The sequence below is a fragment of the Tamandua tetradactyla genome (genome assembly GCF_023851605.1).
Source record: "Tamandua tetradactyla isolate mTamTet1 chromosome 22 unlocalized genomic scaffold, mTamTet1.pri SUPER_22_unloc_3, whole genome shotgun sequence".
In the NCBI taxonomy this organism is placed as follows: Eukaryota; Metazoa; Chordata; class Mammalia; order Pilosa; family Myrmecophagidae; genus Tamandua; species Tamandua tetradactyla.
In genome coordinates, this window is record NW_027518253.1 from 2,085,757 (window position 1) to 2,112,562 (window position 26,806).

Genomic DNA, 26,806 nt, shown 5'->3' on the forward strand with positions numbered 1-26,806 from the left:
AATAAAAATTTAAAACATAGAAGATCTTCCACACCTATGAATGATGAAATGATAGATGTTACAACTGAAAGCTATTAATATAATATAAGATGTCAACTGCCATTTTACTAATCTCTAAGTAAGGTATGGGTTTTATTCCAAATCCTAAATTCTATTTATTTAATTTGAGCCTCCTAAACCTATTAGGATTGTGAGATGTTATAACACATGTGCATATGTGACTTTTTGATGGAAGGGATTTTCAGGAATATATTTGTAATACAACAGCCATCCATTTATCCCTCAAAATGGAATAAGTCTTTGATAATAAAATGCATAGTTTCTTGGTTATCTCAATCCAGCAGGATGAGATCATAAGTAAGTATTGAGAGAGTGATAGTATTAGACATTTAATGTGGAAGAACCAGAAAAATTTCAGGCAAATATCCTCAGAAGGACAGCTACAAGGTAAAGTAGGACAGAGGTGAGAGTTGGGAGGATGGAGGTGGATATTTCAGAAGCCAGACATATTGATAGCTGAGAAAATCCACAGTGATTTCTCTGGATGTGGAGACCAATGTTTTGAGTCAGGAAGGGAAAGGAAAATCTCTGAAAACCATGGGCTGATGAAGACATAGAACTCAATGGTTTTCATCTTGTCTGTACAAAGAAGTTATTCTCTTAGAGCATATTTCATGTTTCTGCTTATTGGATTGGGATTATTCCCAGGTGGAGTATTAGGATTCATGAGAGTTGTGTCTGGATGTCAATGATAAGTCCATAAACTAATAGCTTCTTTCTACATTCTCAGTTTTGCTTACCTAGTGCTTATCTTGTTGTGAGTGTAAGCCCAGAGGAAGGCAATTCTCAGCTGAGCTGTTGACCATGCAGCCACTGGTGAGTAAGGAATACTTCTTTTTACTGAAATTAACTCTGTATTTTCAGCAGATGGGCACAGATATTTGTGCTAGTTTGAAAGGATTTATGTGCCCTAGAAAAGCCATGCTTGAATCCTAATCAATCTTGTAAGAGCAATGGTTTCTTCTAATCCCTATTCAGCACTATAGGTTGGAAACTTGATTAGGTTATCTTCATGCAGATGTGGTCAATCATTTGTCTGCATTACACTTGTTTAGATGGAGACATGTTTCCACCCATTCTGTATAGATCTTGATTAGTTTAGTGGAATCTTTTAAACAAAGAAGGATTTTGTAGAATGCTTCAGAATGACATAGTCACATGAAGCAGAAAGTCCACCAATCAGTGACCTTTGGAGATGAAGAAGAAAAATGCCTCCAAAGGAGCTTCATGAAGCAAGAGGCCTGGAGAGAAAGCTAGCAGACACCACATTTGCCATGTGTCCCGCCAACTGAGAGAGAAATGTTGAATGTCATCACCTTCTTGAACCAAGGTATCTTTATCTGGATGCCTTAGATTGGACATTTCTATAGACTTGCTTTAATTTAGACAATTTCACAGCCTTACAACTGTAAACTAACAATTTATTAAATTCTCCTTTTTAAAAGCTGTTCCATCTGTGGAATATTGTATTCTGGCAGCTAACAAACTAGAATAATATTCCAATCTCATTTATAAGCTATTCAAGGATCTGAGCTAAATTTATATTTGCCCTGGTCTCTGGAATGGTGATGGTTCAAGTTTGCTGCTTAGATTTCCAACCTATAGTACTGAATAAGGATTAGAAGAAGCTGTTGTTCTCACAACACTGACTAGGATTAAAACATGGTTTTTTTTTCTAGAGCACATAAATCCTTTCAAACTGGCACATTCTACCCTCTGGACCCTAAAAAAGACACATTTTCCCCATATACAAAATACATTCATTCCATTACAATGTCAGAGAACCTTAAACCATTTCAGTAACATTGCCAATACAACACAAGGTTAAAACCAGTAAAAGTCTCATAAAAGTCAGCTACAGGCTAGGACAGTTGTAAGGCAAAATTTTCTTCTGGGTCTGGACCTGTGAAACTCAAAGAAGTATGAAACTCAAACAAGTTATCTGCTGCCAACATAGGAGAAACAGTCATAGGATATATGTACCCATTTCCATAGGGAGGAAGGAACACATGTGTCACAGGACCCAAGCAGTCTCAAAAACCTGTAGAGAAAATTCCATTAGATTTCAAATCTGAGAGTCATTTATCTTTGAGGCTTTAGAAAGCAGCAATCCCACCCTTTCTACAGGCCTATGTTTGCCTCTCTGAATTGAACCTTGGGAGACACTGGAGAGACCACCTTTTACTCAACTCCACCCTCGCTAAGCATCAGGGCCACACCCAGCCTCACTGCAAGCTTTAGGGTATACACTCAACCCCTCCATGTGGTGGCAGCCCTACTCTCCCCAATCTCCGAAGAGTGTGCTGCACCCTCTCCCAGGCCTGAGGCATCACCACTCTTCCACTGCAATGAGGTGGAAGGCCCATCCTCTTCCTTTGGGGTAAATTCACCCTCTCCACATGCTTGGATGGGTCTACTCTCCTAGCCTGAGGCTTCTTGACTTCAGACCTCAGCCTCCATGATTCTACTTTTGAAGTTATTTTTCCTCCAATGTGTCCTTTCTCTGTCCCTCTCTGTTCTGACTGCCAGTGGTTCTTTTTACATAGCTCCTGCAACACTTTCACTGGCTTTCTATAAAATAGTCTCAGATCATGTCCATCAGACATAAGAAGTTTCCACAGATCTGTCTTGGATAACTTCATGTCCAATCCTGGCTTTCTCTAAAATAGCTGGTGGTTTCCACATTTGGTTAAGTCTTCATGTTCAGCACTATACTCTGGGGTTCCCCTTTCCAGAAGCTCAGAATTTTCCAGAAAATCAACATCTGATTTCTGTGTACCCAAGCATTCAGTTTTCAGCTTATCCCTTTCCTATTGCATTTTGCTCTAAGCTGTGAGGAGAAACCAGGTTGCACTTCCCACATTTAATTTGGAAATCTCTTCTACTAAATTACCAAGTTCATGGGTTTTAAAATCTGCCTTCCATCCAAATTCACATGTCAATTGTGCCATATTATCTGCCATTTTAAAACAAGGATTACCTTCTTTGCTGTTTGCAATAACACATATCTCATTTCTGCCTAAGGCCTTATCAGAAGTATCTTTAGAGTCCACATTTTTACCAACAGTTGCTTCAAAGCATTCTAAGCCTTCTCTATCAAGCTGCTCACAACTCTTCCAGAATCTTCCCCTTATCCATTTTAAAAGCCACTCCAACATGTTTGGTATTTGTAAATTGTAGCACCCCACTTCTCTGATACCAAAATCTGTTCTACTTTGTTAGCTGACATGATGGAAAATACCAGAATCAAAAGAATGACTTTTAAAAGGGGAATTTAATTGTTGCTAGTTTACGGTTTTAAGGCTGTGAAATTGTCCATTAAAATATGTCTATAGACATATTTTATGTCCAATCTAAGACATCCAGGTAAAGATACCTTGGTTCAGGAAAGCTGATGACATTCAGCATTTCTCTCTTAGCTGGAAGGGCATATGGCAAACATGGTGTCATCTCCTTTTGCTTCATGAAACTTCCTGGAAGGCATTTTCCTTCTTCATCTCCAAAGGTTGCTGACTGGTAGACTCTGTGGTTCTCCCATCCTTCTGTCATGGTTTTGTGGCTCTCTTCTTGTTCTCAAAAGGGGCTCTGTCTGAAATGGCTTCTTTTATATAGGATTCCAGCAAACTAATCAAGACCTAGGTTGATTCATATAATCAAGTTTAGCACCCACTATTGATTGAGTCATGTCTCTGTAATGATAATCTAATGCTTTCAACCTATGATAATGAATAGGGATTAGAAGAAACCATTGCTCTCACAAGACTGATTATAATTAAAACATGGGTTTTCAAGGGTACATCAATCCTCTCAAACTGGCACAGTGATCATTCCTCAATAAGTAATCTTTCCAGCACAAGTTTGCTGCAGATTCCACTAAGACTCTGTATTCACTGGAAAACTGAGAGAGGTTTGTTCTCATTCAGCCCATGTCCTCTTTGGAGAAATATTGCACTCATTGATCCTGTTAATGCCTACAGTGATCTTAGTTGGTAGAATTGAGTAACAGCAGATATTTATAGTTGGTAGGGAGGCTGGTGTTCAACAAGTGAGTTCATCAGTACAGAGTTGCAGTTGCTAAAATGGAGGATTTTGCATTGTTGAGAGAAATGTGAGGACTAGTTAACAGAAGGAAAAGAGGAATCATTTATTTTCCTCAAACTGTAATTTCTTAAAGTTTTAATATTGTATATTTGTATGTTTTTAAAACTTTCAAAATGGATACCTAAAATTTTCCCTTTCTTTTGTTCTCATTGCTCTTTTCCCCTTATTTTAGGAATTTATTCAAATTTTGTAACTAGAAGTAATGAAAAGTATTGTTATTTCTTCAATGTTAGTTTGAGTATAGTAGGTAGAGTAAATCATAGCCCTGAGAAATTTTGTGATGAATTGGAGAGACCAGAATGGCTTGAGGACCTTCTTTTATTCTTGAACATGAAGAGGAGGTGAAGATATTAAAGAGAGGATGAACATGGGTTTTGAAGATCCCAAGGAAAATTGAGTTTGAATGATCTCATATCCCTGGAATGGGCAGCTAGGATCATCTTTTGGTATAGGGGTTTCAGGAGTTTGTGAAGTGAGCCACTGATCCATACTTGTATTTTATGATGAATACCTGAAGTTATGGAAAATTTAATGAGGCAGCATACACTTTTACAACTTATCCATGATACCTATTTAGTTCTGTAGAATGCTATACTTAACTGCAAAATTTGCTGCCATTCCACTGAAAAATATAGCTATATATTATGTCCAGATGCAAAGTACTTTACACATAAGCTCATTAGATCTTTCAAAATTTCAAACTGTTTGTGAAATTATGTCATAGATGAGAGAAAACAGATCATCTGGGGCAGTAATATAACTATAGTTATGAAATTGGCAACACATGGGTATTCTTTGTCCTGTGATGAGTCTGTACATTTACTCGAAATAGGCAGAAAATATTTTTGTTCTTATAAATGCTGAAGTGCAAATTATATCTCACCATCTGCAAGTTCTAATGACCAGTTTATTGGGAAATGTCAAGATTATATTAGACCATGTGTTTTTTGAGATTTTTTAAAATTATAGAGTCAAATAAACAGTGTGTATATGTATGTGTCCATATCTGTGAAAGACAGATTGCTCAGTACTGAGAATCATCTGACTAGAAACACAAGTGCAGTTTGAGCTGTCAGCAACAGTTACCAATTCCTCAGTGCTAAGCTCCTAATCATTGTACTCTGAATATTGGCAGATGGCCCTCTCTGAACACTGTATCTCTGATGCTTTTAGGAGTTAGTGAAATTGAAAGATGTAGTTATAGAGTTTACTCAGGCAGAGTGGGTCATGCTGGATTCATCCCAGAGAAGGCTGTTCAGAGATGTGATGCTGGAGAATATCAGTCATCTGTTCTCTGTGGGTGAGTATGAAACTTACCTATCTAATCCTCTTAAGAAGTGTCTAGAACAGCTTGTGTATATTGTCTTAGATTTTACTTTATATTCACATTCTATGTTATTTCATGACATGAAATACTATCTAAGATTTTTGTCTCTTTACTTACTACTTATGTCCAGTTTTTCCCCTAACTAAAATATAATCTTTGTGAACACAAATTCCATCTATTTCTTTTACTCAAATTTAAAGACTCAGCACGATGTTGAGAATACAATGAGTATTTTCTATACAGATAAACAAGGAGATTAAATATGCCCTAAATAATTATTGTGCTCTAGAGATTTTGTGTGGACTCAGATGGTAGTAACAACACAACAGGCGTATCATTTTCCACATTAACTTAGAATGTTCCAAGGGAACCTATTGTATTACTCAGGGTTTTCCAGAGAAACATCCAACAGAAGATATCTATAAATATGAGATTTTATACAAGTGTCTCACACCAACTATATGTGGATGTATGAGTCAAATTTTATAAGGTAGGCACTAGCTGGCAACTCCAATGAAGGTCATAAATGAACTCCCCAGGAGGTGCTGGATGGCTTAAGAAGGCATGGAATTTATCTCTTCTCCCTTAAAAGTCTTCAACAAATTGAATTAAATCCAACTGATTCAGTTCTCTTTTTGTGGAAGACATTCTCTCATTTGATAATAGATGTAATTAGCCATAGATACAATAAACTAAGTAATGATTTAGTAAGCCAGCCTTCAATTTATTAATCAGCCATGAAATTTCTTTGAAGTAATGGTTATGCCAGTGGTTACTTGACCAGAAAACTGGGCACCCTCACATAGACAAGTTGACATATGAACTTAACCATCACAATGTTTTTGAATTCTTTGTGAAAATCATAATGAACTATTATGGAAATCTAGAATTTTTCTTGTCTGGAAATATAGAGTGTTCTGCCATCTGTTCTTGAGCTTGGTTCAGCAACCAGAAGTTCTCACTGTATTTGGGCATAAGATCAAGATTTAAGGCATCACCACGCTTCCACTGCAATGAGGTGGAAGGGCCATCCTCTTCCTTTGGGGTAAATTCACCCTCTCCACATGTTTGCATGGGTCTACTCTCCTAGCCTGAGGCTTCTTGACTTCAGACCTCAGCCTCCATGATTCTACCTTTGAAGTTATTTTTCCTCCAATGTGTCCTTTCTCTGTCCCTCTCTGTTCTGACTGCCAGTGGTTCTTTTTACATAGCTCCTGCAACACTTTCATTGGCTTTCTATGAAACAGTCTCAGATCATGTCCATCAGACATAAGAAGTTTCCACAGATCTGTCTTGGATAACTTCATGTCCAATCCTGGCTTTGATGGTGAAAAATGGTCAATATTCTATGTTCCAGGTAATTTTCCCCAGGCTGACCTTCAACAGTTATATTCTTTTTAAGTCATGATAGTGGTTTGAAGCTGTATGTACTGCAAAAAAAGAATATTCTTAAATCTAATCCATTCCTTCACCTGTGAACAATTGTTTGTATTAAATTTGATGAGGTTACTTTAGTTAAGTTGTGTCCTTTCTTCAGCAGGATGGATTTTCATCTATTACTGGAGTCTTTTATACGAGAATAAAATTCAGAGAGAGAGAGGAAAAAAAGCCATAGGCATAAAATTCTGAAGTTGATTAAACCTTGAAGAAAAGAAAGAAATCAGGAAACAGCATCATGCGTCTTGCCATATGGCAAGCTAAAGAACAATGGTTTCCAGTTGTGAGTCTCAGAAAGCCACAGTCTTGGGGAGAAAATGTTGTCTTGATGATGCATGGATTTGGACATTTTCCAAGGCTCAAAATGATAAACAAATAAATTTCCATTTTTAAACCAGCCCATTACATGCTATTTGCTTAAGTAGCCTAGGAAACTTAAGACAGAGTTTGGCCTAGGCATTTGACGTGCTTTTGTTGCATATACCACAAATGGCAATACAGCTTCAGAATGGGGTAATTGGTTGAGGTTGGAAGGATTATGAGGTCATTTATAGGAATGGGTTAGATATCTTTGAAGAGAGCATTCAAAGACATATGGATGTGAAAGGTATTTCCAGTAATGCCCTAGAAGGAAATGATGGTGTATTATGGAGACAGGAGGAAAGATGATTCCTGTCACTATTGAGTTTTGATATTGTAGAAGACAGATCTTCATTTATGAACATGGATATGTAAGTAAGGCAATTTCCAAGATAAGCATGGGAAGTTCAGAATTCTAATCACCACTTATGTTAAAATGTGAGAGAAATGTGATAAGCTAGCAACTGAAACCATGGGCTTAAAGAAACCAGATATTGTTAATTTAGAGAACCTGAAGCTTCTGGAAAGTGAGCCCCCAGAGAATAGCCCTTCATGTGAGGGTTTAATTAAACATGAGAAAAATCAGCAGTTCTGTTCTACTCAAGATTGGAGATGCAGTTATCCAGGAAAAATTTGTGTAATGTTGTTCTGTCTGATGGTTTGGACCTCTGTGTACAATATTCACAACTGACAAGTTGTTTGCAAAATCTGCCTGAGCAATCACTGGCAGCCTTGATGAAAAGGGACAGATTGTAGGACAAATCACTTCAAGGGTAGAGCCATTGAAGCTGAGGTCTGGACCAAAGACATCTCAGGCAAGAAGGTGGGCCTGGCAATATATGTAGAAATTGTGTGTCTTTTTCACAGCTTGGAGTGTGTTGGCCTCACCCCATGTTGAATATCACTCCACTCGTTCAGATGGTGGGATCAGAACCCATTAGGATTGTAGAATTTCTCTCTGCCACCACACTGTTCTGAGAGGTATGTGACTACTCCCCAAAGGTTTCAGAGTCAGACCACAACCCCAAAGTCCTGAGAAGTTGGAGATTTCACTCCTGTGTTTATAGAGAGCATGGCTGTTGCACAAGCACTTGGGAGGGCTGAAATTGCCACTTCATCAGTCTTGGAGGACAAAATTTCATTATATATGTGATTCTCAGAACTTGAAATGTAGCAGAGTATGCCATGCAGGGTTTGGAACCATAAACTGTGTTTTCCTTTCACCTACCAATCAAATGGACGTGTTTATTTTATGCTTGCCACTCCATTGTACATTCTTCTCTAGATTTCACAGGTACACAAGCAGAGGGTTTGTGCTACAGGACAGACCACACCCATAGCCAATTTTGATTAGACTTTGTACTAAGCATTGCTTCTGTAATGCCTCAAATTTGGGGAGGATATTTTAATGGAATGAAAGTATTTTGCCTATAGAAAGAACAGTCCTTTCTGGGTTGCAAATTGTGGAGTGTGGTTGTTTGAAATTGTATGTACCCAGAAAACATTTTGTTAACTAAAATCCATACCTGTGTTTTTTTTAATAGCTGTGCTTTTATACCAATTTATGACCTTTTGGTGAGTTCCTTCAGTTAAAGAGTGTACCACCCAAAAGAGGATGTGTTTTAATCCTATTACTGACATACTTTATCAGAATTTTATTAAGAGAATAAAATTCATACTGAAAGAGAAAGCTATCTGAAATAAGCTGAAATTATGAAACCCAGAACAGAAGAAGGAGACCCAGTGATCCTGTTTGTGTCTTGACATATGACAGGCTAAGGAAACAGGATCAACAGATGTCAGCTTCAGAATGCCACAGTGTTGGAGAACAAGCATTGTCTCAACTGTACTTTGATTTGGACATTTTCCTGGCTTCAAAACCATGAGCAAATAAATTTCCAGTTTTAAGCCAACCACTTTCATGGTGTTTGTTAAAGCAGCATAAGAAGCTAGAACATCACTGTGCCCATTTGAAAATATTATGTACTCCAGAAAAGCCATATTTTAACCCTGACTCAATCTTGTGGAAGCATCTGTTTCTTGGAATCTGACAATAGTGTAGGTTGGAAATTTTTATTAGATCATCTTCTTGGAGATGTGACTCAACCCATTCCAGATGGGACTTGATTAGTTTACTGGAATCCTTTAAAAGAGAGAATCAGAGAATCAGGAATGACAGAAACATCAGAACCAACAGAAACATCGAAGTAGAGCTGACAGCTGCAGGCATATGGAGAATAGGGACAAGATGTTAAGAAAGGCAGAACCTGGAGAGAATCAAGGGAAGCCAAAAGATGAAAGCCAGACCTGGAGAAGTAAAGTGAAGAACACTCACTGGATCAGAGGCTGAAAGCAATGGAACCTGGAGCAAGGGACCAGCAGATGCCAGCCACATGATTACCCAGCTGACAAAGGTGTTCCAGACACCTCTGAATTGAAGAAATGATGTGCATGTCATTCCAAAGTGGAAGAAATCATTCTTTGTAGATGGGAGGCAGAATTTGAAAGTGATGAAATTGGATATTTAGCAGAAGAAATTTCCATATTAAATATGGAAAATGCAGCATGCATGGCTCTTCCTTGAAGTTTATAGTAAAATGTGAGGGAAAAGAGATAAGTTGAGAATGGACTCTTGGGTACAAAGGAAATGAAATTGGTGTCCTGGAAAGGTTTTGGTTTCCACAAAATGAGACCACTGTTAATTGGGCCATACATGAGAATTTATCCAAGCATGGAAGTAACTCAGACATTACAGGAGAAGCAAGGATTGGAGAGAGTACCCAAAAAGGGCTTGTGATAGGTGCTTTTGTCTGATCACTTGATCCCAGTATATTTCAGAGAAAATGAAAAAAGTACTGTGGAATCTGTATAATTGGAACCATTGCCTCTCTGGTATAAAGGGAATAATGTAGAGGGAAAATGTCTTCAGAAGCAGAACCATGGAAGCTAAAGTCTGGAGACAGGAAAACTTGGGTCAGGAAAGTGGGCCCATCCATACATGTGGAGAGAATGCATTTGACCTGGAAGCAGAGGGCAGACCTTCTGCTTCATTGTTCAGGAAGGGTTGTGCCACTTCAGGCCTTAGAAAGGGTGGAGTCCATTAACTAGGGATTGGCAGGAGCCCAGCTGACACACCATTGTTCTGGAGGGGATGACCATGTGCCACCAAGATGGCAGATATCCTGGGTTCTGGTCCAAGTATGGAGAAGGTGGAGCTGAGAAAAGATGTTGCTCCTAAAGAACTTCACTTTTGCAAGAAACCCAGCATTTGGAGAGAGAACAGGGCCACTTCATAGGCCCTTGGAAAGGGTGGGAATGCTGCTTTCTAAAACCCAAAGGATATATGCCTCTCAGAATTTTATATCTAATGGAGAATGCATGTGGGTTTCCAGAACTGTATGAATACAGTGACCCCATTTTATTTTTATATATCTATATAAATACATATATTTATATATATAGCAGTGGAAACATGTATCCTATGAGTGTCCTGATTTTGTATATTGGCAGCAGATGACTTGCTCTAAATTTCACAGGTCCAGAGCAGGAGTAGAATTTTTACCTTAGAGCAGACCATGTCTATAATTGACTTCATTGAGAATTTTTACTGGCTTTAACATCTTACTGTATTTGAATTATTACTGAAATGGTTTAAGGCTTTTGTGATATTGTGATGGAGTGAATGTGTTTTATATATTGAAAATACATGTCTTTTGGGGGGGCCAGAGTTTGTAATGTGCCAGTTTGACAATGTTATGTACCCTAGAAAAGCTGTGTTTTAACCCTGATCTAATCTTGTGGGAGCAGCTATTTTAATCCTGATTCAATAAGTCTAGGTTGGAAATTTTGATTAGATCATCTCCACAGAGCTTGGGCATGCACAATTGTGGGTTTGAATTTGATTAGATGGAGATATGACTTAACCCATTCCAGGTAGGTCTTGATTAGTTTACTGTAATCTTTTAAAAGAGGGAATATTATGGAGAGAATCAGAAATGACAGAAACATCAAAGCCAACATAAATTTCACAGCAGGTCTAACCCAGAGGCAGACACATGGAGAATAGGGACACAGATATTTGGAGATGCTTGGAGCCCAGTAGATGTTGCCATAAGATGGTAAGCAAGGCAGAGCCTGGGTAGGGCAAAGGGAAGCCAAGAGATGAAAGCAAGCCCTAAAGAAGCAAAGTGAATAGTATCCACAAGAACAGAGGCTGAAAGCAATTGAGCCCAGGAGTAAGTGAGCAGCAGATGCCAGCCATGTGTTTCTGACCCATTGGCCTTTCTTGAGCAAAGGTAATCTTTTGTTAATACCTTAAGTTGGACACTTTCATGTCTTTAGAACTGTAAACTTGTAAATTATTAAATTCACCTTCATAAAAATATTCCAGTTCTAGTATATTGCATTCCAACAGCTTTCAAACTACACAATCACCTTCAATAGACTTCATGATAATATATTGTTAACTGCACAGAACTCAAAGTTTCTTGTATTTTTCCCCATAAACAGGATATCAAGTCTGTAAACCAGATGTAGCTTTAAAATTGGTTCAAGGGGAAGAACTGTGTGAAGAAGGAATTGGATTTTTTCAAAACCAAAATTCAGGTGAGCACTTCATTGGAACATGTATTTAGGACAAGGAGGAACCTTGTCAATGAGTAACTCAAATATCACCTGTAGATTTCTGCAAGTTATATTTTCTGAAATGTACATGTACATATTGGAGAAATTTCCTCAGTTCAAAGTATCAAATACTTATCACTCTGTATTCAAATGTCATTGGCTTTGGCAAAATAGATGTCTATGGACAATTGGATTTAAACTTTCACTTATGGCCCTTTTCTCATCCTTAGCTTCAATGCTTTTCCCTCTCTTTATCTCCCCAACATATTTTTGAAATAATTTTTCTTATAATTAAATCTTGAAAATATTTTCTAATTGATAGTGTCATATGAGGGTTTCTACTACCTCAAGTAATCCTTAATTTGATATTCTTTTTCAGATAACTGTCATTTTAGAAATAATTATATTGCTATGTGTGCTATTTCAATATATTCATCTTCCTAATGCTGGCCTAGAAATTATTGGTTTTTCAGTTCTTTCAGGCAGGGAAGATAGTGTTAAAGAACAAGAAATGCTATCTGTGCATCATATCTGCAAAAAAGACATATCTACCATCATATCATTGGTAAGCATTATGGCTGTAACCCTGGTATTCCAAATAGATACCTAGAAATGGAATAAATTAAAAATTCAGTACAATCACTTAACTGTAAGTTGGTTTGAGTGTGAATCCAGGAAATGTCTGTGATAATTTGAATATAGAAAACATTTAATTTGAGCACAATAATATAACCTTCCTTATATATGAAAAGATAATTCTATAAATACAGCTCATCTACTGAATCTCTGAAACATTATAAAGTCTTCAAGACTGATTAGAAAGTTCTGCAGTTGAGAAGCTGCAAAAGAGTAGATCTCTGTACATGCAGAAGAATAAAATGATTCATAAATAACATGGGAAATATTTTAATTGGAGATTGTCACTGATTGGTTACTTTAGAATTCAGATGTATATGGGTTGATATCTATGGACAAACCTCTTACATTTTCTCCTCTGTTTCCTAGAAGCAGAATTTTCATACTCAAAAGAATGGTATTGTATGTAGTAAATTACCAGAAGATTGTACTCATAGTTCCAGAATGTTTCAACATGTATTAACCCACAAAGGAATGAAATCCTACTTCAGCAATCTATTTGGAAAAGCCCTCAATGATCTATCATCTTTTAATCAACAACAGTATTTTCACCCTGGAAGTAAGTCATATGCATGTCATCTAATTGAGAAATCCTTTGTTCAAAACTCTGGCCATACACATCACAATGGAACTCATGTTGGAGTGGAACCCTGTGAATATCATCTATGTGGAAAAACCTTTACTAAATATTCTGAGTTCAGACAACATGAGAGAACTCACACTGGAGAAAAACCATACAAATGCCATCCATGTGGGAAAACCTTCATTCATTATTCTATCATTAAACAACATGAGAAAACTCATACTGGAGAAAAACCCTATAAATGTCATCTATGTGGGAAAGCCTTCACTTATTCTTCTAGCCTTAAACAACATGATAGATCTCACACTGGAGAGAAACCATATGAATGCCATCTATGTGGGAAAACCTTCACCCATTATTCTACCCTTAAACAACATGAGAAGACTCATACTGGAGAAAAACCCTATAAATGTCATCTATGTGGGAAAGCCTTCACTCATTCTTCTATCCTTAAAAAACATAATAGAACTCACACTGGAGAGAAACCATATGAATGCTGTATATGTGGGAAAGCCTACAGTAGTTCTTATGGCCTTAAACAACATGATAGAACTCACACTGGAGAGAAACCATATGAATGCCATCTATGTGGGAAAGCCTTCACCCGTAATTCTATCCTTAAACAACATGAGAAGACTCATACTGGAGAAAAACCCTATAAATGTCACCTATGTGGGAAAGCCTTTGCTCATTCTTCTAGCCTTAAAGAACATGATAGAACTCACACTGGAGAGAAACCATATGAATGCCATCTATGTGGGAAAGCCTTCACCTATTATTCTACCCTTAAACAACATGAGAAGACATACTGGAGAAAAACCCTATAAACGTCACCTATGTGGGAAAGCCTTCAATCAATCTTCTAGCCTTAAATAATATGATAGAACTCACACTGGGGAGAAACCCTATGAATGCCATCAATGTGGGAAAGCATTCAGTTTATCTTCTTAGAGTACATGAGAGAATTCACACTGGAGAGAAACCATATCAGTGTCATTTATGTGGTAAAATCTTCACCCATTATTCTGTCCTTAGAAAACACAAGAGAATTCACACTGGAGAGAAACTCTATGAATGTCATTTATGTCATAAAGTCTGCACCCATTGTTCTTACTTTAGAAAACATGAGAGAACTCACACTGGAGAAAAACCATATGAATGTCATCTATGTGGGAAAGCCTTTACTCTTAGGTCTGATCTTAGAGTACATGAGAGAATTCACACTGGAGAGAAACCATATGAATGCCATCTGTGTGGGAAAGCCTTCAGCCAATATTTTAACCTTATACAACATGAGAACACTCATACTGGAGAGAAATCCTATGAATGTCATTTATGTCACAAAGTCTTTGCCCATTACTCTAACCTTGGAACACATAAGAGAAGTCATGCTGTAATGAAACCTTAGGAATGTCATCTTTATGGGAAAGACTTTACTCAGTATTTTAACTAGAGACAAGTGCCTTTCTCCTTAGCATTCAGCCTTGCCTGAAAGACAATCAGTTTTCAGAGTTCCCAGGTGAAGGAGCGCATGTGCAAAAATTGAATCCAAATATAATACTGTTTCCATAGTATGACAACATTGTTTATAACACTGAATACAAAGTGGCCATTGATTTAATATTCACTCACTACCTCCTTAACTAAATTCAGATTAAGTATCACAACTTTGACTGATGTGGATTTATCACATTTAGTCTCTATAATGGGATTTAAACTTGTTCTCCCTTAATAGCATTGTATTGACAAGGTAATTAAGCAGATTTTGAAATAATTATTGAATTGTAGATTTTATATATAAAATTGGAATGACAATGTAAAGAATGCCTGGTCTGTTCAAAATCCCAATGGTTATACCTTCATCACATTTACCCCTTAACAAAAAATACACTAGTGCATGTTTCCTCAAAATAGACTTTGAAATCCGGTGGTGTTTTCCTTCCAATTTCTCCCTAAGGATCCTGTGACTGTCCCTCCTTTGCATATTGGCACCAGATAGCCTGTTTTGAGATTAATAGGTCCACAGCCAGAAGAGAATTTGTGTCACTTTGATATAATTTACAGTGATGTGTATAGTTGCCAAGTTGACAAGGGGTGGACATATTGTAGTTAGATTCAGTTGTCAGCTTGGCTAGGTGAAGGTGCTTAGTTCTATTGCTGAGGACATGAGCCAATCGCATGTGAACCTCATCCAGTTCTTAGCTTCTAACATCTTAAGACTTTCTGTCCACTTTGAGTTTTCATGTCCCTTGGCTCTCCCAATAGTGAAAGCTTCATTTATCCCCATGTGTAAAAAGGAAACATCTATATCTATCCAGCACAATGAGGCTACAATGTACACATTTATCTGGGTAACTTCAGAAGGCCTCTTATTTTTCCCTATGATAATACTACCAATAGTGATATCTAAAGATATTTATTGAACCCTAGAAAATGCTAAGGACTTTATGCATATTATTTGGCATTATTAGTCCAATCTGTTAGATGAAAAGAAAAACGTACTTCATATGTAAGTATTTTATTGAAGGTCATGAAATTGGGAAGATTCAGGGCCAAAATTTGAAACCAGGAATCTTAAATCGAGATCAAGTACATTTTCTATTACTCCAAAGCTATTGTTATGGGTGTTTACAAGGCTATCTGCATGGATAATTGCCCATTTCTATTTGTTGATCATTAAGCATGTGTAGAAGAAAGGCATTTGCAAAATTTTTTGTTTCTGAGTCACTATGTACTTAACAACAATGGTGGGTTATCTGCTCAATGCACTCAAATGATCAGTGCTTGAGACACTACCATTTCAGGAAAATAAAGGATTTATTACTAACCACAAAGGAGAAGATCAGATGGCCTATTGACCTAAAATCACTTTCCAAAACAATAGTAACACTGTCAGATTTATAGTATCCAGAAAACGTGCAGATTTTAGGACAAGAAGCACAATGGACTGAGATGTGAAGGTTGGACATGATTTAATTATTAAGCCAGGACAGACTGATGACATGTTTAGTCACAGAACACATGTAAGAAAATGGCAGTCTTAATATGATGAAAGGTGTTTGAAAATGTTATGTATATTGGAAGCAGATAACTTGTTTTAAGTTTCTGTAGCCAGAGGAAAATTATTTACCAGCCCAGTCTATGTTATAACCTTTTTCTATTAGTCTTTGTACTTAATACCATTACTGAAATTATTTAAGGCTTTTGTGATATTGTGGTGGAACAAATGATTTTGTATATGGAAATAAATGTCTTTTTGGGGTCCAGATGGTTCAGTGTGCTGTTTTGAAGTTATACCCCAGAGAATGCAATGTTCTTTTTATCCATTCTCATAGGTACAGACATACTGTATGTGGGACCTTTATGTCAGTTTATTTCAAATAAGATGTGACCCAACCCTTTCAAGGTGGGTGTTACAGTTTGCTAAAGCTGCTAGAGTGCTATATACCAGAAATGAGTTCTCTTTTGCAAAGGGATTTATTGTCACAAGTTACAATTCTAAGGCCATGGAAATACCCAAAATGAGGAGCCAAAAAGATGATATCTACTCAGAATAAAGGCAGCTGGCACTGGGGTTTCTCTGCAACCTGAGAAAGTGTGTGGCCATGTCTTCAGTCCTCTCCTGGCTTCTGGTATCAAATAGCTCTTTCAGCTCCTGAGGGTCTGTCTTGCTTCTGCCTGGGGTATTTTCTGTCCTACCTTTTTCTCAGTGTATGAGATATCTTAAAGGATTCCAGTAAAGTAAAACTGAATGGGCAGTAAATAAGCAGGGTCACATCCCCTCCCCATAGAAACAACCTAAACAAATGGTTCTACTCACCATAAGTCTTATTCACAAAGTTGGATTGAAAGAGCATGGTTTCTCTTGGGTGACTAGCAGTTTCAAACCACCATGGTGGAACCTAATCCTTTTATCGGTGTCTTTGTGAGTAGATAAAAGACAGAAAAAAAGCTCAGATAGCTCAGAGAGCAACACCTGGAGAACTTTTTAAAGAGCTGGCAGAAAAATCCCCAGGAGAAACTTCTAGAGAAAAATCCTAGGTATGCTAATAAATAACCCACAGAAACTGAGAGAGGAGGTTACTTTAATGATGAGCTGAAAGCAATGAAACCCAGAAGTGAAGGATCAGCAGACACTGGCCATGTGCCTTCCTACCTGACAGGAAACACAGATGCCAGTGGCCTTTCTTCAGAGAACATATTTTACTGTAGATGCCTTAATTTGGATTGTTCAGTCTTAGGACTGTAAATTTGCAAACTAACATATCCCCATTTTGAAAGCTAACCCATTTCTGATATGTTGAATTTCAGCAGCTTTATCAAACTGAAAAGCAGTCACTTGTGGTTTAAAGTTTAAACCACATACATCAGGCTGGGCAATTGTGCTTAGATCCAGCTCTGTCTAACAAAATAGTTTTAGAATTGCAATGGATTGGTTCTGGGGCTGGCTCACTAATAAACTTTAGGGACAGTGTTTAAGGCCCCAATGTAAAAGAGGATAAAGGGTACAAGTAAGTGTCAGTCACAAAGTTTTACAACCACAAGTCAAAGGCAAAATAGTTATATAGACATTATACAAGATCAAGTTAGCTGCATCTTTATTCAGTAATTTCAGGTACTTGCCTCTGGCTATTCCAATATACTAGAAAGCAAAATGTATCTATATAAGGATTAAGAAATCATAATTGTTAAATTTTAACTTCTCATATACAGCCTCTCTCTCTCATTTGATCATTATCACAATTTTGAAGGTTATCTTGTAGATCAACTTTCTACCTTCTTAAGCTGAAAAGATGAATTGATATTATGGGGTAGAAGAATTAAACTGGATGCTTTTGTTAGAGAGTATGGTACCTCAGTTTCAGGGCTTATCTGGTATATGGGCAATCAGGAGTTTATATCTCAAAAAATAAACTTAATGAATACAACATTTAGAAAGTCTTAAATAGAGCCTTTTGCATTCTTTAGGGTTTTCAGTAACCCTGGTGGTTGGGTCTTGGCATTCTGTGACAGTTTGCAATAGCTGGCTGAATTACTTGGTTACTTGCATAAAAGTAACCCTGAGAATTATCTCTCAACTCTATTTGAAGTCTCTTAGCCATTGAAACTTTGTTTCCTTTCCCCCTTTTATTCAAGAAAGTATTATCAATTCCATTATGCCAGTGCTCATTCCTGGGAGTACACATGTTGCCAGGGAGACTTACACCACTGCAAGTAATGTCCCATGTTGGGGAGAAAGGTAGTGAGTTTACTTGCTAGATACCCACATCTGAGCTACAAAAGAGGTTCTGTGGGGGTGACTCTTAGGCACTAAGTAAATATAAGCTTAGCTTCACAAATGCATAAATAACTTTCATAAATGCAGGCCTCAAGATTGAGGGCTTGGTTTATTAAATTGGAACCTCTATTGCTTAAGGGACTAGGTGGAATTCCCCAGGTGGGAATGTTTAATAATTCCATGCTTTTTCTCCAGTCCCTCAAGAACTTGCCAACTCTTTCTTCGTTTTCTACCCAAAATGTCTCAGTTATCACAATAATGTATGCAGTACATCAAGAGCACATGCTTTATTCTAGATTCTGTGTCAAAGAAAGCTGAATTATGTTGTATAGATAAACTGACAAAACAGGTTAAATTAGATTATGTGTTTGTGTAAATTAAAATTTTGGTCAAAATATATACCACTTCTTTGGTCTCACACAAAACTTAAAGTTTTAATATAATCTCAATATAATCCTTTACCTTTCATTCTGGTGTACTTTAGTCCTAATCTGATAAGCTTCATTCACATCACTAATGAAGTCACATCTCCTTTCCATCTTCTTTCACAGTTGCTGTATGTTGGAGTGTTGAATTTCAGGGCTAGAGTATTGTAACTCTGTGTCTCAGGTGCCACACATCTACCCAAAGTTCCAGGGAACTACCAGGTTATAGACAAATAGCAAACCATCTCAGGATTTAGAAATAACAAAGCTCAGGAATAAATGTGTTTGCAGTATGCAATTACATTTTAGGCCATAATTTTATCATTAGTATTTTTAAATGAATCTCTTTCAGAAATTTAAAAAAATTTGAGAGTTGTCTTATATTGAGATCATCAAAAACAAAATATCACAGAAGTTTTGTCTTGTCTCATATTAACCCATTTATCAGGGTTTTGTTAAGTAGAATTAAGAACATGATGTATACACTTACTTTGCTTCTCTTTTAAAGTCCTTTTATGATGAACATGAAGTTTTGACTTGCAGCTGACCATGTATTCTTTTAAAGAAGCAATAGAAAAAATGTAGTGTAGCTTACAAATAAATTTGCTTGTTTCTGTTAATGATATGTAAACTTTTTTCTAAGAATAAATAAAACCATGACTAACAACATTGTACTGTTTAACATCATGCAGGTCATTATCAGAATATAGCATGGACAGAGAGAACATTGTTCAGTCTTTAGGAATTTTATACAATCTCTAAATATATAAATGGCATTTCATGCATATAAATTTAGTAACAAAAGTATATTAGCCAGGGTTCCCTAGGATAACAGAACCAACAGGAAATATCTGTAAATATACCATTTTATAGAAGTGCCTCAGGTAACTATAGGGATGCCAAAGTCCAAACTCCCTAGGTAGGCAGTGAACTGGCAACTCCAATGAAAGTCCTCCATGAACTCCCCAGAAGGGGCTGACCAAGTGAAGGGGAGATGAAAATTCTCTTCTCTATGTATGCTGAAGTCACCACTTCTCCATAAAATGTCCTCAAATGATTGGATTAATTCTAGCTGTTTGGCCATTCTGATAGTGGAAAATACTACATCAGTCAGCCATAGATACCATCAGCCATAGATGTAAACAAGTGATTGATGATTCAATAAGCCAGCCTTCTGGCTTATTAACCAGCCATAAAATGTCTCTGCATTAAGGGAAAATTCAGTACTTGTTTGAACAGACAACTTTGCTCCAACACCTAATCAAATTGACACATGAACTAAGTATAACCATCCAGCATTGGTTAACTTGGCAGCTATACACACCACACATCCCCTTAAACCATACTTAAGTTCTGAATAGGACACAATAATACACATATTCTTCACCTAACAGTTCCAACTCTCATGTACAACCAGAAAGAAAATACATCATTCCAGAGAAGGGCACATGTTCTTGGCTAACATTCACTCCTAGAACATCAATACTACAACAAGAACAATGCAACTTATGTCATATGTCAAGGGGATAAAGTAGAGAAGGAAACAAAGATATTTGACTTATTTACAAATGCAAACATACAACAAAGCAAAGAAGAAATATTCATACCATTACAGTCCTCATTTCTGTAACTAGTCACACCAATAGAGAAGGTTCATATTTATAACTAACTTCATCTACTACAAACTCCATTCTCCCTTTACCCTCAGCAATCACTTCAGCTGACCATGGTTCTTTACTTCGTGTGGTGACCCAAACTTTCATTCCTGAAGTTTCTGGGCTGTTGGTATTCCTGGATAGGGTTCTTGCATTTTTCCACTGACTTTAATCACAGGGCATGGTAATAATGAAAAAGGTAACCTACCTGATTGCCTGATCCAAGGAAAACGTGCATTTACCTCCCTTGTGCAGTTGAGCCCTATTTCCTCAGGATAAGATCAATCACCCGAAACAATACAGTAATACCCTTCTTTTTCTGTGGATTCAGAGGGATGAGAAGCCCAAAGGGAGTCCAGATGAGAGTCTTAAAGTCAAGTTCAATGGAATCATTGTTGTGTCTCCTGGTAGTAACACTCCTCTTTTTGGAACTAGACTTGGAGAGCTGCAAAGCTTGATGTTGGGGGGAAAGGAATAAAAATTTATCTAGTGGTCTACTATGGGTGACAGTGAGTGGTGCCACTCCTGTTCCCACCCACTGATTCCTGGGCCTGTGAATCCTTGTTATGGAGGAAAAACAAAATGTAGTGAATGCTGATTCAGAGCATACCCAGCCTTGTAGAGAACACTGCCCCAGATTTGCAAGGTTTTTGCACATACTTAGTGCTATAATTGAATCTTTGAAGACCATCCCTCCATTCTATCAACCCAGCTGTCTCTAGATGATGGAGAACATTGTATGACCACAGATTTCCATTAGCGTGTGTCCATTCTTGCACTTCATTTGCTGTGAGGTGGGTACCTTGATCACAAGTAATGCTGTATGGAACAACATGACAATAAATAAAGCATTCCTTAAGTTGACAGATGGTGGTTTTGGCAAAAACATTGTATGCAGGGAAGGCAGTCCCATATCCAGAGTATGTGTCTATTCCAGTTAGAACAAATTGCTGTCCCTTTCATGATGGAAGTGGTCCAATATAATCAGCCTGCCACCAGGTAGCAGACTGATCACCTCAGGGAAATGGTGTTATATCAGGGGACTAAGTGTTGATCTCTGCTGCAAGCAGACTGGGAACTCAGCAGTGGTGGTAGCCAGGTTTTCCTTGGTGAGGGGACGTCTATGTAGTTGAGCCCCCACATAGCCTCCATCACAACACCATGACCAGTTTGCTCATGAGCCCTTTGAGCAATGACAGGAGTGATGGGGAAAAATGGATGACTGGTATCCACATAATGGGTTATTTTAACCACTTGATTACTAAACCCTTCCTTTGCCCCTCTGGTGAACATTCACAAGGGACACAAATATCTTCATATTTCTTGTCCACCCAGAAAGTTCTATCCTCATATCACTCCCTCACATGTCTTTGTCATCAATTCCCCAATGATCCTCCTTTCAAGTCCCTGACAATCCAGCCAAACCAAAAGAAAGAGCCCGTGGGTCAGTACACAAGCACATCTTCTAAGTTCTCCTTAAACAAAAACTGAAAATGAGGTGCACTGCTTGATGTACCAAACACAGAGGAGATTTCCACTCAATCCTGTCCTTCAGGGACATCCCAGCAAGGTACTGCAGTGCTACAGATGTCCAATTTTCAGCACTACAGGCATATAATGCATCTGTAAACCAGGTCCAAGTTTTCCTTTTTTTTTTTTAAAGATTTTTTTTGTACTGATACATTCACATCTTTTATTTATAAAAAAAATTACAGCACTTATAAAGAGCCAGCAGAAAACAGCACACTCGTTCATTTCCTCTCTTTTGGCCAGCCCAGTGAGTTCCCCATGTACTCTTTGCCAGGTGACACTCACTTGGTGGCCCTGAAGCCAGACCTGTCAGACTGTCCTTCCTCTCCTCTCTGAAAACAAAGCATTTTCATGAGACACTGAGTACCCACTATTCAAGTCGTTCGAACACTGAACATGTTAAGACATCTGGATCTGTACCTCGGGTATATAATCAGGTTTCATTTTCCCTTTTCATTTACTATGAACACTGTAAAACAGGAGGCCACCTATTACTATTAATTAAAATGAAGTGATCTCAGATTTTTAAAAGTCAACCCATAACCTTTGACATTTTCCATCTAATTTTGTTTTCTGTATTTTATGAGGTTAGCTATCTTATTGTATTTTTAAATGAAGCAAATAAATATGAATGTAAAAAAGAGAACAATAAAAGTATGAAAATTACAATTAAGTCTTTTACAAGAATAAAAATAAAAAAGTCAGCCTTTGTACACACACATCCCCTAACACTTTTGAAGGAGAAGCAGGGTGGGGGTAAGTCATGGAAAAAAGATTTAAAAAAAAGAAATAAGTAATATGTATTGTTTAGTGCTTAAGCTAATTTTTCAAAATTTTATAATCTGGTAAGGAAACTGTATTAAATATGGAAGTTAAGATGTTGCATTTTCCACAAAGGTTTCAAAACATTTTGGTAATAATTCAGGTTTTAGTGGACGACTATGTTGGAATATTACTTCTATTAAGTTTCTACTGAGATGCTAATTTGACTTTCAATGCCGCTTTACTTCTAGATAAAACCAGTTATCCTCCACTCCTAAATCCAAGAGGGATAGCTCCGTGACTGCTTGAGTGTATACTGCCATTCCAGGGTTCCTGGGTGAGCCATAAAGACACTATTTCACAAATGCATATTTATTATAAGTTTGAGAGTAAGCAATCCCATTTTTTGTACTATACTCAATAGTCACTCTTTAGCTCCATTAAATAAGACACTGCAAGGGGAAAGACATAGCTTGAACAATGGCTTTCAAGTTCAAGTTGAACTATATTATAATTATACTGTGGCACAGAGGCAGCTTGTGGGCAATTCTTGTTAAAACAGCACAATGTTATCGACTTCTGGCAAGACTCTTTTTTTTTTTTTTTTTTTTTTTTTTTTAGAGAGAGGGAGGAAAGGAAGGAAAGACAGAGAAGGAAGGAAGGATGGAAGGAAGGAAGGGAGGAAGAAAGGGAAACATTTTTAAACATTTTCTTGTTTTATTATATTTTGTTTGTTTGTTTGTTTTTTACATGGGCTGGGGCCGGGAATCGAACCGGGGTCCTCCGGCACGGCAGGCAAGCACTCTTGCCCGCTGAGCCACCGCGGCCCGCCCGACTTCTGGCAAGACTCTTAATATAGCCTTGAGCACCAACCTAAAATTAATGAGCCAAGAACCTCATTTATTTCCTACAACTACAGTTGAGTCTTTCCAGAATAACAAATGTACATGAGGTACAACTCATCACAGCTTCTTTCTCATATCCATCTTGTGGGTAAAAATTCTCTTTTTAAAATTACAATTTAAAAGTTATTTAACATTTTCTATCGTATTAAATTAGCAACATAAAATGTTAGACTTTATCTCTAAAGTTCTACTCTGGTTTCCTAGAGATTATATACATGTTTTCACTTCTAATTTGCAAGAAAATTCCTAGTTGATATATGGTAACACAACATTAAAGAGATACTATACACATGTGTCATATATATATATGTATAGACAAAATACACTTCAAAAAGAAGCCAACACACTTTAGCAAAAATCTAAGCTTGCATAGTTTAAAAAAAGAATTATGAATACAATTTTTGTTAAAATAGAAAATGGGGAAGAAAAGTTATTGAATGGATATGAAGAGAGATCTTTTCCAAACTTTTATTTGTGCACATTCAATTGAAAAAGATAACTTTTACAGGTTCTTTGGTACCCATATTCAGCATACAAAAATGGAAAAGACTATTCACAAATAAAACACGTTAACTCAAACCAGAAAAAAAAATCAACAACAACAACAACAAAACAATTTAAGGTAGTGCACACTGTGACAGCTCTACTTAGAGGACATGAGAATTACTGCGGAAATAAATAGAATGTCCTTTTGTAAAAGCAGCAATGTCATGTCTTGTAAACTTCCTTTTATATTACAGCAAGGTTTGAAATAAAACCCAAAGGGACTGGAGCTTATACTGCAGTCGTGACTGAGTAAGAGTCCACTTCCTCCACTACTGTTGGTCCAGTTTCCTTTTGTTTTGAGTCCAATGTGCAGCAGGCTTTAAAAGGTGCTCAGGTAGGGCTTCTAACCAATGAAGTGATCAATTATAAAATTTCTTTTCTGCTTTCAAACACAAATGGGTAAATCTGTTCCACAGCAGTAGCGACAGACTTGACGTTGGGCCCTGTTACTGTGATACTTCCTGTTGAAAAATCTGTAATGTAGCTCTTAGAGATTTTATTCTATAGCACACTGCAGGATGAAGTTCAGGTTCGTAACTGGCATGAGGTCTATTGTTCTTTGTGAACTCTGGCAAACGGATTTCAAATGGCATGTTACACATTGCCAAAACGTTAACAACTTTAATATCTGTAAATATTACCTGAAAACCTAGTTTTTGCAGACTGCGTGCTAATCGTCTGGCACCAAATTTAGCCTCTTATTCACTTGTTGCTCCAGTGCAAATAATTTTTCCTGAGGACCAAATTGTAGCTGTAATTCTAGGTTTTCTAAGCTTCATTAACACTTTTCCAACATCACGCTTATAAATTACATTTACTCCCTCCAAAGCAATCTTCCGTAAATTCAAATGGCATCTTGTTCTAAAAACACAGACTACATTTGTAATCAGAATGTCCAATGCAACATCGCTGTCTGCATCCATTGGGGTAGTTTAAAAACTTAACGTCTGGACTTCCGGCTTAGTAAGATGCGCGGATCTTAGTTTCTCCTCCAGGACAGCTACTAGGGGAGTAGAAATGATACAGAACAGCTCCCAAAGCCACGACAGAGATAAAAAAGACAGCGTAGGGCGGGCCGCGGTGGCTCAGCGGGCAAAGTGCTTGCCTGCTATGCCGGAGGACCTCGGTTTGATTCCCGGCCCCAGCCCATGTAACAAATATGGAGAAACAGAATACAATAAAACAAGAAAATGTTTAAAGATGTTTCCCTTTCTTCCTTCCTTCCTTCCTTCTATCCTTCCTTCCTTCTCTCTGTCTTTCCTTTAAAAAAAAAAAAAAAAAAAAAAAAAAAGACAGCGTACCCCATCCTGGAATGGCTGCTGACTGAGAGAACCCACTCTGGTGAGATCACCGAGGGGTGCAGGCTTCACCGGGCGGGGCGGCAAGCGGTCGGAGTCACTCCCTTCCCCCTCCCCAGGCCAGCTGGGAGAATTGGACAGGCGGTCCCCTCAAACAGCGGCGGCTGGTGCCCACACCACACGTGGCCCCCGGACCAACTGAGAGAATTGGATCGGAAATCCCCAGGCTGCGGAGAACAGCGATGGGGGGGCCCATACCAAACTCGTGACTCCCCGGGAATGCGCACTCTCCCGGGTGGGCCACTGTGGCTGGCGCCCTCCGGCCAAGCGTGGCGCCCCGGGCTGACTAGGAAATTCAGATTGGCACTTTCCCGGGCTGCAGCGGCCTGAGACCCTCCCCGCATTCAGACCCCGGGCTGGCTGGCTCTCTTCCAAGCCGCTTCGGCTAGCGAACCTCCTGGATGGCGAGAGTTTTCCAAATTTAAAGGACCCACAGCACCTTTTACTGGTGGGACCCACAGACAAACGTGTGCCACAAGCGCCACCTACTGGGTAGGATAAGAAACACAGAACCCAGAGATTTCACAGAAAAATCTTACAACCTTGTTGGGTCCGACACCCAGGGAAATCTGACTAAATGCCCAGATGCCAGCAGCAGAAGATAACTGTCCACGCTCAGAAGATTGAGAATATGGCCCAGTCAAAGGAACAAACCAATAGTTCAAATGAGATACAAGAGCTGAGACAACTAATGCTGAATATATGAACAGAAATGGAAAACCTCTTCCAAAATGAAATCGATAAATTGAGGGAGGACATGAAGAGGACATGGGCTGAACATAAAGAGGAAATAGAAAAACTGAAAAAACAAATCACAGAACTTATGGAAGTGAAGGATAAAGTAGAAAAGATGGAAAAAACAATGGATACCTACAATGATAGATTTAAAAAGACAGAAGATAGAATTAGTGATTTGGAGGATGGAACATCTGAATTCCAAAAAGAAACAGAAACTGTCGGGAAAAGAATGGAAAAATTTGAACAGGGTATCAGGGAACTCAAGGACAATATGAACAACAGAAATATACGTGTTGTGGGTGTCCCAGAAGGAGAAGAGAAGGGAAAAGGAGGAGAAAAACTAATGGAAGAAATTATCACTAAAAATTTCCCAACTCTTATGAAAGACCTAAAATTACAGATCCAAGAAGTGCAGTGCACCCCAAAGAGATTAGACCCAAATAGGCATTCTCCAAGACACTTACTAGTTAGAATGTCAGAGG

At 37.9% G+C, this 26,806-nt stretch overlaps 1 protein-coding gene and 1 pseudogene across 1 annotated transcript; one reads left to right on the forward strand and one right to left on the reverse strand.

Annotated features, from left to right (window-relative positions):
* The first annotated feature begins 864 nt into the window (after positions 1-864).
* LOC143672989 (uncharacterized) lies at positions 865-16,382 on the forward strand. The gene is given in 7 exon segments (XM_077147387.1): positions 865-876; positions 5,335-5,461; positions 11,795-11,890; positions 12,382-12,473; positions 12,914-13,926; positions 13,928-14,071; positions 14,073-16,382. Coding segments are annotated over 7 exon segments (1,992 nt in total). The 3' UTR covers positions 14,581-16,382.
* A 7,718-nt stretch (positions 16,383-24,100) lies between these two features.
* LOC143672961 (TATA box-binding protein-like 1 pseudogene) lies at positions 24,101-25,170 on the reverse strand (annotated as a pseudogene).
* Positions 25,171-26,806: the final 1,636 nt, after the last annotated feature.